Source organism: Medicago sativa, chromosome 8 (assembly GCF_051527215.1).
Source record: "Medicago sativa cultivar Bolivia chromosome 8, Bolivia_mono, whole genome shotgun sequence".
NCBI lineage: Eukaryota > Viridiplantae > Streptophyta > Magnoliopsida > Fabales > Fabaceae > Medicago > Medicago sativa.
The window spans coordinates 57,007,624-57,019,711 of record NC_140756.1 but is presented as its reverse complement, the minus strand read 5'-3'; the positions used below and the strand labels follow the sequence as shown (position 1 = coordinate 57,019,711).

General features: G+C 33.4%; 1 protein-coding gene across 6 annotated transcripts; it reads left to right on the top strand.

Moving 5' to 3' along the window:
- Window positions 1-4,778: 4,778 nt before the first annotated feature.
- LOC146899806 (uncharacterized) lies at window positions 4,779-9,245 on the top strand. 6 transcript variants are annotated; one of them, XR_015023968.1, is made up of 6 exons: window positions 4,779-5,684; window positions 6,861-6,971; window positions 7,229-7,306; window positions 7,748-7,775; window positions 8,525-8,634; window positions 8,851-9,245. XR_015023968.1 is itself a non-coding variant. In XM_085738767.1 (5 exons), exons 1-5 carry the CDS (start codon window positions 4,848-4,850, stop codon window positions 8,864-8,866), a joined length of 1,152 nt encoding a protein of 383 aa, XP_085594893.1. In that variant the 5' UTR covers window positions 4,779-4,847; the 3' UTR covers window positions 8,867-9,245. The 6 variants fall into 6 exon arrangements, 4 of the variants coding, with proteins under 4 accessions (XP_085594893.1, XP_085594892.1, XP_085594895.1 ...); XR_015023967.1 differs by having other exon boundaries at window positions 8,848-9,245; XM_085738767.1 differs by lacking the exon at window positions 7,748-7,775.
- Window positions 9,246-12,088: the final 2,843 nt, after the last annotated feature.

Here is a 12,088-nt window from a genome sequence, read left to right as displayed (position 1 = left end):
CAATCAAGTTAAGAAATTATTTCATATAGATCAAACTCAACACCCTCAAGAACTAGGGATTCTAGTGTCATTAATGTTGGAACAAAATGTGTTTAACAATAAACCTTAAAGAGTTTTGATGATAACAAGGTATTAAAAATTGTAAATTGGACTAGCTAATATTTGTTCAAGTGTACAGGACCATAATTAAAAAAAATTACATCATTTATTGGTTCTGAATGAGCAAATAAAGAGCAAAAGGAATCAACAAAATTGAAGCTTAGTGATTCTGAAGGCAACTCGCTCCCGAAGAGAAAAAGCGCTCCTGAAGAAAAGTCGCTCCTGAAGTTAGTAAAGTGCTCCTGAAGAATAGTGCTCCTGAAGACAAGAGGTCCAGAAGCCACATCATCAGAAGCTGCGTTATCAGAAGCTGTATCATTTAGAAGCTGCATCATCAGAAGCTATGTTATCAGAAGTTGCCTTATCAGAAGTCATTTCACCAGAAGCTGAAGATCAACTGGATTTGCAAAAGATTCAAGGATTGAAGAATCATCACTGCAAAAGCTGTCTATTGGATTCGAAAACACAACAAAAGATTAGTGGAATTTTGCAATGGTCATTTCAAAGATGTTTGAAGGCATGTGCTTGCAATTTTGGACGAAAGCGTTGACATTGTACTTTGTACGAACTGTACAACCACCTTCTCCACTACTCTGTTTCTTGTCCACGCTACAAGACAAGAAAACCGCTCTAGAATACGGCTTCGCCTGCATAGATGTTCCTTTGGATAAGGAATGGATTTCAAATTGGTTCTTCATAGGACAACAACCAGATCAGACAAAAGATCATTGGTGAAAGATCAAGTTTCAACAACGACTCTTTGATGTGCTGGCAATTTCACAACGTCTCTTTCACACCTCTATATAAAGGAGTGAAGACTTAGAGATTTGGTAATGCAAGAACGCTAAACGAAAGACTCTCATACAAGTGTCAAACCTCTGCTGAAATTGTTCTGCATTCACTTAGAATTTATGTGTCTCAAAGTCATATCTTAGAAATTCTTAAGTCAATTGAGTCTGTATCTGATTTGTATTGTGAGCACCTCTGATTGTATATCAAGTGTTCAACCTTAAACAATTTTCTGTGTAATTTTGTTTAGTTAGAAGTCTCTTGCAGTTGTGCTTGAGCAGGAAGTCTCTTGATTGTGTTCTTGAGCAAAGGAAGTATCTTGCTTGTGTGCTTGAGCAAAGGAAGTCTCTTGCTTGTGTGCTTGAGCAATTGTAATCAGATATTACTCTTAGTGAAATCTCCTTGGAAGTGCAAGGGGGACTGGACTACTTCCGGATTGTGGAAGGAACCAGTATAATTGCTTTGTGTCGTTCTTCTTCTCTCTCTCTCTGTTTTATTCCGCTGCATTTAGATTCTGATTACCACTTCAGAAGCTGTCTCACTTAGCTTCTGACCAGTGTGTTCAGTTTGTAGGAGAAACGAAGAATTTTCCAAAACACAATTCAACCCCCCATTCTTGTGTTTTTCTCACCTTCAATTAAGAATTGACTGAAAAGAGAAATTCTATTCAGTTTAATTGAAAGACTCTATTAGGACAGTCAGGATACTAATTTGCTTATTATAATTTTGGAGCTGCATAAGATGGATTTCAATATAGTGTTTCTTAATGGTGACATTAATGATACAATATGGTGCAGCTGAATAAAACTTTTGTGTCAATTGATACAAAGTAAATGGTTTGCAAAGTCATGAAATCCACTTGTAAGTTAAGAAATTTGTCTCTTTAGTGTTACCACAAATTCTCATGAAGCAATTGTCTCATTTGGTTTTGAGATAATATTATGGAGAGTTGTGGATTTAGTAAGCTCAGTGGGAGTAAATTTATATTTCAAGTTTAATGTGTCAATTATATTTTATTTAGGCAACAATGATATATTAGTTATGTGATACCAAGAAAATCTCTAACGAAAGTTTAGCGATGAAAGATCTTGGGGACACTTCTTTTGTTTCAAGTTTTAGATAATTAAAGATTACTCTCAAGGTATTCTTCAGATGTCACAAAAGATTTATATCAATAAAGTTGAAAATAAATTGACACAATAAGTTATGGGTGACCAAAATCACCGAGAGAGACTTTTCAGTCTCAAATATTGCCCATTGTGAAATTTATGAATTCAGAAATTTAAGTATTTTCCTACACTTTGCCTATAGGATTTTTTTATGTATGATTTTATTATACACATTTGGAAATAACGTATATAATAAGATTGTTTAGCAGATACTTGAGCAATTCAAAGTTTAAATTGTTGAAAAGGCAACCATAAGGATTATTAAAGAGAACAGGAGAGTTATTACTCACGTTAGAAATCTGACAATTTGGAGATCATTAGTGTGTTAGACTCTTGCTTTTGGATGTTTGTATATAATACACATCCAACTCAGGAAATTACTGTAAATATTTATGTCACTTGGTTGTATATTGTTAAAGGTATTGAAAGACCACTCAAGTTACATAGTGACATAATTCAGTTGTATATTTATATGATAACAAAGTTTATAAGGTTCATTACCTTTGTTGTTAAATGATAGAACACATAGAGACAAACTTTATGCTAGCTATACCACTAATCAAAGACATGACACATAAGGTCTTTCATGTGGTTGTTGTCATTAAGGATGTCTTGGATTAGTGGGAGTCTCTTATTTTATGTTCTATACTTTTGTTTTGATATTGATACAGACTTTATGTTATGATTTTCTGCAGAAATAAAGTTCATGAGGTTATTATTGCTATAACCATTTTTGTATCATTTGTGCAAATTTTAAATTTGCAAAACTTCAGTTTGATCTCATTAAAGACTTTAGTTGGATCAGTTGGAAATAGGCATGATTTAGAGATCACATTATATGAAATTTCCATGCCACTCATCCATATCAATCTATGTCATCAAGTGCATTGATATGGTGGTCGTCGGGGTTCCGTCACGTTATACGTTAGTGACGACAGCCGCGGTGGTCCCATTATTAATGTATGAGGTGGACCAGATTGTAAAGTTGAAATCTAAAGATAAATAGCATTCAGTTGCGCGCCTAAAGAATTATGATATAATTATTAAGATATGTAGCCCAAGTGGGAGATTGTTGAAATATTTTATTATTTATTATATTCCAATATCATTATGTGGGCAAATATCATAACAATAATTATATTAGCTATTTATCAATTGTGGGTCTTAGTTGATTAGTGATCAAATTAAGTAATAAGGCTATTAGATTTTTAATTGGATAATTAATTAAATATTTAATTAGTTGATATGGACTCAATGAGTGGATGTCCGGATGACCCATTAACGGAATAATGGGAAACCCTAATGGCCATCCAATATAAAAGAGGCTATGGTCCCCAATATACCGAACACGGCAAACTTTCTCTTCTCCCCATCTGAAGAGAACTTGAGGCATAAAGGTACCGGTTGAGGAAGAACCAAATCAGCCGCCGCTAACCGTGTTGATGTTGATGTTTGTTTCAGATCACCTCCTCTCTTTATCGTTGTTGTCGAGAGGGCTGCCACCAAAGCTTCATCTCCAGGTATTCCTAATACCCTAATTCTTACTTAATAAATCAAACATGTTGTAGATCCGTTCATATTCATGTTCAATGTTTTGTTTGCTTCCGCTATTGATTCATAATCGTTGAACATGTTTTATGAAATTTCTTTTTACTAAGACCTAAATTTCCAACACTTTCCAAATACATTCAACTTCCAACCATCCTCCATGAGGAAAGCCTGAAAAAAGTGGATGTAGTGTAGGAAATGTAAAATGATATTGTGAAGTTTAGTTATATTTTGTTCAATAACTGAGGTTCAAACTTCATTCAACTTAGGATCAGATTGACATTCATTCGTTTTACACAGTTAAAATTTTTTTTTTTTTTTAAATAAGGAAACTTGCCAAAGGGGCAAGCCCCAAAGATATATATATTTTTTATGTTACATTATATTCTTTTACAGGATGATGTGAGAGATAAATGGGTGTGGCAATTACATCCGTCCAACGGCTATTATATGCGTAGCGCTTGTCACTATTGGCTAAAAGTTGTGCCTCTCAATGTTAATCTTTTCACTTGGCAGTTTCTTCTCAGTCATATTCCAACCAAAGATAATATGCTCATAAGGTGAGTGCTTAATAGTAATGATCATAAATGTGTAGGAAGTTACGACATGAAGGAAGATGTGGATCACTTATTCGCCAAGTGCGAGTATTTTTGGCATAATTTGGTACTTGATTTCATATTGGTTCGGCTTTGTTATTGTTACTATGAGATCCCTTTTAGATAAACATTTGCATTTTGGTTATTTAGGTGGTTAAACAAAGCAATCTTATTTGATTTTTAGTATTATTTATTATATAGTATACAAAATTTCATGGGTTTCTTTGAAAGAAAATTTCGGTTATAGATATTTTCTAGACTATACTTGCACGTAATAGATGCAGAGGCCGCAATTTGAATTATGTTTAAGTATCTCTCAAAAAAAGAACTAATTTTAAATAAATTAAAATTCTTTATAATTCTAATTACAATAAAATTAAGTTTTTTTTTATTGTATATAGATGAAATGACAAAGTCATTATAAATTATAAATAAACTTAACAATTTTGACATTTTGCCGGTTGAATTAGGATTTGTGGACAAATTAAGTTGTTTTATTTAGGAAAAAATTATATAAAATTAAATAATAAAAAAAAAAAAAGAAGGTATATCATGAAATGCAGAATCCACACAACGCAATCACGCAAAACCTAACCAACGCACTTGACGCTCCTCCACAGCCGCCGCCGTTAATTCCAGTTTGATAATGGATGATTCAACAAATCGCAACCTCATTAAGATAATGGATGATTTAACAAATCGCTACCTCATAGTAATCAAAAGTCGCATCGATGAACTAGAGAGATATCCAACCAACAATGAACAACTCGCTCGCATTGATGAGTTGAAGATTATTCTTGAAATTCTTCTTGCAATCCCTCCTCCACCGCTGTCGGCCATGGTTGATTTTTCAGATATCGAAGTCATACGCTTAATCAAAAGTCGTATCGAGGAACTAAAGGTATTTCCAATCTACAGCGAACAAGTAGTTATTAAGGAGGTGGATAATCTTCTTGTAATTCTTCATCATCTTAACAAAGAAGATGTCGACATGGAAAACCTAAATTCCAGTTTTACTCGCGCCGCAATAGTCCGAATCAATAGGCGTATCGATGAACTAAAGGAAGGTCCAACCAATAAACGAGTTATTAGTGAGTTTAGTTGTCTTCGTCGATCTTTTGTTCGTCTTCTCGAAGGTCAGGTCCACGATGATTTCAGTGAAGTACGTCTCGTTAAGGCTATTGTCGACTTGCTTTCCTTTGCTTCACCGAAACATAGTTCCTTTGATCCAGATTGGGTTGATAACCCAGATAACATTCCTTACTGTGATCCGATGCTTCTTCTTGATGAAAATGATTTGGAAACTATCCATCAATTTGTTTCGAGACCTTATGTTTACACCAATATGCTTATTAGGGACGCTATTTCGGAATTCTGTATCAATGCTAACTTGTGGCTTTTATGCAATTCTGATGATGCTGATGCTGATACTGCTGTTCATCGTGTCAGATTGAAGAAGATCATTTCTGCAATCAACAATCTAGTAAGTCCCTAATTAGTTTGGTTTTTAAGAATTTTAAATTTGGTTAAAATTAGTTATATATATTACCTTGGTTATCGGTACTGTTATGTGCTGGTGTGTGTTAGGAACCCGATTCATCGACAATGAGTATGTTATTTATGAAATTAAAAGATAAATGCAAACAGATGAATATCCGATGCCCACAGAGCAAAGCTCCTACAGTGGCAAGACACCCTCCCACTCTTTCCTCACATCACTCAATCCATATGCTCCCTGCCCTGCCACATAATGGGTTTGGACAGAAGATTTGCTGCTAATTTATTATTTGGGCCCAGATTCTCCTTTATGGCCCTATTTTGGCCAATGCCTGAATGGATATCGTCTCCGTAGAAAACCTCTTTGAGGACGTACCTTCCACAACAATTGTCTCTATATCCACATAAGTTCTATTGTAAGCATAGCCAGTGTTATTATCAACTAGAGTTGTTAGGTGCTTTGTCTTGCTTCACCTTGTATTTCTGTTTTCCATGTTGAAGAGGGGATTGCAGCTCTTTCATTATATCCTGAGCTGTTATTTTGTCTATGTTTGCTCACTACTCCTTGTTCTCTTTATTTGTGTTGGTTGATACTATGACATGCTGGATGGGTACTAGAATTAATAGACCTCTATGAATCAAAATCGTCCCCAGACATGTTTTTGATTGATAATTGGACTAAATTTTGAGGGAGAAAATGGTCCTTTAATTGCATTCTGTTATGTTTATTGAGGTGTTAAGTGGTTGGATAGCTAGATAAAAGAGGGTTGGCTTAATTCGAACATGTTTTATTACTTGACACGAGAGCAGAAGTGAACAATTATATCCAATTCATTTACATTGTTGTGGGCTACATATGAAATGACACAATATTATATAGTTTAGAATATGCACTGTCTGGTTTCATGTAATGCACTAATGTGTTGGTAGGTGTCATTGATTAACCTTGTTAGAGGGTTCATGTTCTAGCATTTGGAATGTTGTCTCGTTGTATTGGAATGTTGTCCGTGGCTAGGACACTATTGTACTCATGCTATAGTTTAGATTGTTTTCTAGTTTGTCTTTGTTCTTAGTGTAACATCTATTGTAATACTCTATCTATATAATGTATACTATCATGTAGCTTATTTTGAATGAGTTTAATATTTGCATGTTTTTTTAGATACCGGAAATGGAAAGGGAAAAATTCTATGACGACCATGGCCGGCAATCTAATAGTTCAGACGGAAAACGATTGAGAAAGTCCGATGAAGAACGACAAGAAAAGAGCTCTGTAAGTATTTTTATTTTCCTTTCTTCTTTTGATGTGACATGTATCATGACTTTAATGTCATCTATCCATGTGTATGCGATATGTTTTTTATACATTTGTTAAGCAACATGGATGCATGTGATAAAATGCACTGCTTGCTAGAGACTCTTACAAGGAAAATCTGCCCTTTTTAATATCAAGCAAGCATTTTAATTGTTTAGAGTTAACGGTGTACAAAACCAAAGAATAATGTTTGGTAATTGATTAAAATGCAATAGGTTCCCAAGAGTTTGAAGTTTGAGCATGATGGCGACAATGATAGAGCAAAAGGATATTATGATGCTAGAGTAAAAAAGGTGAGGATGTTATGATGCTAGAGTAAAAGGTGAGGATGTTAGAGAAAAATGAAGGAGATGACGGTATCGACAACAAAGGAATTTGTGTTCATTCACTCACTGTTCTTTCATTTTTTATTCTGAAGTAAAAGGAAGGCTAAAATGTTTCAACAATGTTCATATTTGAAATAGACCATTTCATGCAAAAATGAGTCATTTTAGAGACAGATTTCAGAATGTCCAGTTTAGAGTTCAGAAAGTTCACATATGCACTAAACCAAATGTTTAGAATGTTCACATATATAAATTATATTTGATATTAAATTATGTTTAAAACATCATCTCTCAAAATCTTGCACCACTTGGATGCTGCATGTTAGGATGTTCTAATTCTATCCTTTCTTTTTGGAGGACGTTATGCACTTCTCTTTCTAAATCCTTTATAACATTCACTTTTTTTAGGACTTCAAAACAGCAGGGAATAAGAATTGTAAGTATGTAAATTGTCAACTAGAGTTGTTAGGTGCTTTGTCTTGCTTCACCTTGTATTTCTGTTTTCCATGTTGAAGAGGGGATTGCAGCTCTTTCATTATATCCTGAGCTGTTATTTTGTCTATGTTTGCTCACTACTCCTTGTTCTCTTTATTTGTGTTGGTTGATACTATGACATGCGGGATGGGTACTAGAATTAATAGACCTCCATGAATCAAAATCGTCCCCAGACATGTTTTTGATTGATAATTGGACTAAATTTTGAGGGAGAAAATGGTCCTTTAATTGCATTCTGTTATGTTTATTGAGGCGTAAAGTGGTTGGATAGCTAGATAAAAGAGGGTTGGCTTAATTCGAACATGTTTTATTACTTGACACGAGAGCAGAAGTGAACAATTATATCTAAGTCATTTTTTAGCTACATTGATGTGGGCTACATATGAAATGACACAATATTATAGGGTTTAGATTAGAATATGCACTGTCTAGTTTCATGTAATGCACTAATCTATAACTTGCTAGAGGGTTCATGTTCTAGCATTTGGAATTGGAATGTTGTTTCGTTGTATTGAAATAAATCTTGTTTCCGTGTCTAGGACATTTTTGTACTCATGCTATAGTCTTTAGATTGTTTTCTAGTTTGTCTTTGTTCTTATTAGTGTAACATCTGTTGTAATACTCTATCTATATAATGTATACTATTATGTAGCTTATTTTGAATGAGTTTAATATTTGCATGTTTTTTAGATACCGGAAATGGAAAGGGAAAAACTCTATGACGACCATGGCAGGCAATCTAATAGTTCAGACGGAAAACGATTGAAAAATCCGATGAAGAACAACAAGAAAAGAGCTCGGTAAGTATTTTGATATGTCATCTATCAATGTGTATGCGATATGTTTTTATACATTTGTTAAGCAACATGGATGCATGTGATAAAATGCACTGCTTGCTAGATACTCTTACTAGGAAAATCTGCCCTTTTTAACATCAAGCAAGCATTTTAATTGTTTAGAGTTAACTGTGTACAAAACCAAAGAATAATGTTTGGTAATTGATTAAAATGCAGTAGGTTCTCAAGAGTTTGAAGTCTGAGCATTGATGGGGACAATGCTAGAGTAAAAGGTGAGGATGCTATGATGCTAGAGTAAATGGCGAGGATGTTAGAGAAAAAATGAAGGAGATGATGGTAACGACAACGAAGGAATTTGTGTTCGTTCACTCGCTGTTCTTTCATTTGTCTGGGATAGGAAGGCTAAACTACCAAAACAATAAATAAATAGGAAGGCTAAAATGTTTGAACAATGTTCATATTTGAAATAGACCATTTCATGCAAAAATGAGTCATTTTGGAGACAGATTTCAGAATGTCCAGTTTCGAGTTTAGAAAGTTCACATATGCACTAAACCAAATGTTTAAAATGTTCACATATATAAATTATATTTGATATTAAATTATGTTTAAAATATCATCTCTCAAAATCTTGAACCACTTGGATGCTCCGTGTTAGGATGTTCTAATTCTATCCTTTCTTTTTGGAGGACGCTATGCACTTCTCTTTCTAAATCCTTTATAACATTCACTTTTTTTATTGGTAATACTATTCAAATTATTCCACCATAGTGAGCCACCTCTACCCCCAACCCCAACACCAGCGCCGCCTCTAATACTATTCAAATTATTCCACCATCGTGAGCTACCTCCATCCCCATTGGTAATACACCTCTTCAAATTATTCCTCTCACACTCCTCCTTTAACCTCCAACATCATTTACTACGTAATGTCAAATTGAATTTCCAATTTATCAAAGAAATTTTTTTAGCGCCCCACCCCCAAAAAAAGTGAAAAATAGACCCAATACAGGAAATGATACTTGCGGGGACCTTAAAGAAGGAAAGAAAATAGACTAAAAGAGAGGATGGCATGTATAATGAATGTTATTTGGAATGCAAAAACTTAATGAGTAAACGTGTATTTATATACTTACGTAGGAGTATATATTGTTTTATAAACTAGTCTGAGGTCTTATTGATTGACAAATTTTTCTGTTAATCTTTCATCGGTTCATATAAGAAGTAAGTGAGGTTGTAAACATCTTTATGATGTTATTCGAGTTTCAAGAACCCTTGTAGCGGACTTCATAAGAACCAATCGACCGAACAAAGAAAGGTTTCTACTCTTCCACCTTGTCAATCTAGTTTTAATTCGTTATAGCTAAGGGACACCAAAAACTCAACTTACGGAAGTCGCAGCCAATAGGTAGCCCCAAATAAAGAGAAGGGAAACAACCTTGTCAACAAAAAAAATCAAGAACATTGACACCGACTAACATGCTCTTATGGAATTTGACTTTAAGACCCGACGACGCCTCAAAAAGGATATGCAAAGCTTTTAAAGCTCTAATAAGGCCCCGGTCTGATCGAGCAACCTTATAACCCGTAAAAAGGCCGGCCTCCATCATAACATTTATCATAAAGTTTAGTCCTTCCGCAACTATCAAGAAGAGAAAAGGCGAAAGGGGACCATCTTGTCTAAGCTCTCTTTCAAATTTGAACTCTTTTGTCGGACATCCATTCACAAGAACTGACGTTGAAGTAGTACTAACACATTCCATAATCTACTTGCGCCACAAAGTTGGAAAATTCATTTGCACCAACTCATTTGCTATCAATTTGTTTAAATCAGATTCTTGATGGGATTATGATAGCAAGTATGTCAGTTAATTTGAGATGGTGGGAGTAATTATGCTCTCCATATTCTTATTATCAGAAATATTATTTATCGAATAATACATAAATGTGTTTGGTAATTATTTGTTTTACAAAAGTTTTTAAATTTTATTTAGTTTAAAAATGAAGAAAAAAGTTCAATAGAAGGAATTGGAAAGTTATGGTTAGTTAGGAATTTTTAAAATATGTTTGTAATAAAGTAATAGGTGTTAGGATAATTTAAACAGTCATAAAAAAAGGATAATTTAAACAAATGAGGATAGTCACATCTAAAGTCTAGTTCATTAGAAGAGTTTCATGATTTAAGTATTGAATTGAACATTTTTATCTACATCACTCCCAAAACTATGTGAGGCTATTTTGATTGATACATTTCTGTTTTTAGCACACCAGTATTGGGGATCACATGATTTGGTTAATCAAAAGTTTCTTGTTTAAATTATCTGACTATAATGCAGTGCAAGTTGTTAAGGGAAAGAGAAGCATGAAGCATGATAAAGCAAGCCAATCATTCATTTTGGTTCATATATGGATAAACAATAGTTTTGTCAAATTTATAGGAATGATTATTCCAATGACAACTTCATTTACAATCAAGACTCAACTTATAATCAAACCTCAACTTTAACTATAAAAATTACAAAAAGTAAATATAAAACACTTGAATCACTTTTGTCGATTGAGGACTTATACTTGGCCGAAAGTTACAACCAGTGACGTGCCATATGGTACAACTTTAGCTTTGTTTTTTAAAACCACATCAAATATTTAATAACTATAAACATTAATAATATAATCACTATATATATGCATTATGATCACAAAGTCTAATGGAAATACTAACCAAACAAATCATATACAACTTCTTCCATCTAATCAATCACCATGATAATATTTAACACAACAATAATAGTTAATCCATCTTTAATAACTAATAGGGACAAACTTCATCCATCCATCTCACTTTGTTGATCATTTCCAATGTTTCTTTTCAAAATGACTACCTGAAAAGTAAATAAAATAAGAATTATAGTATATCATTATATAATGATATAATGATATTCATCTATATAATATATATTGCAGATATTCATCTTTATGATATATTGCTTTTGGACAGTTGGTATTTTTTAAAAATCAGATATTCATCTTACTATGAGATCCCTTTCAGATAAACTTTTGCATTTTGGTTATTTAGGTCGTTAAACAAAGCAATCTTGTTTGCTTTTAAACATTGTTTGACTTTCTTGCGTTTGGTTCATTTTGGAAAGAAAGAAACATGTGTATTTTTCAACATAAAGAGAAAAGTTTAAAGTCACAATGTGACAAAAATTAAGCTTAAATCTTATTGATGGTTGAAAGCAAAATACACAATGTTCTTTTTTTACTACATTGGTGGCTTAATCCTCTATTGTGCTTGTCATATGTTTCATAACTTATTTCTTTTTGGTTTTGTTTTTGTTTTTAATTTTGAGCTTTAATGTAACACATGGTTATTATTTATTTATTTTGTTTATAAAACAAAAAAAAAAATCCACAAACACACTAAGAAAAAGTCACGTGACCCAACTTTTTCCTC

Bases quoted from the DNA above. Each gene is read 5' to 3' on its own strand.
- LOC146899806 (XM_085738766.1), top strand. From the start codon at position 4,848: ATGGATGATTCAACAAATCGCAACCTCATTAAGATAATGGATGATTTA. The intron at 5,685-6,860 runs GTAAGTCCCTAA...ATGTTTTTTTAG, and splicing joins TTTCTGCAATCAACAATCTA to ATACCGGAAATGGAAAGGGA. The intron at 7,307-8,524 runs GTGAGGATGTTA...CATGTTTTTTAG, and splicing joins ATGATGCTAGAGTAAAAAAG to ATACCGGAAATGGAAAGGGA.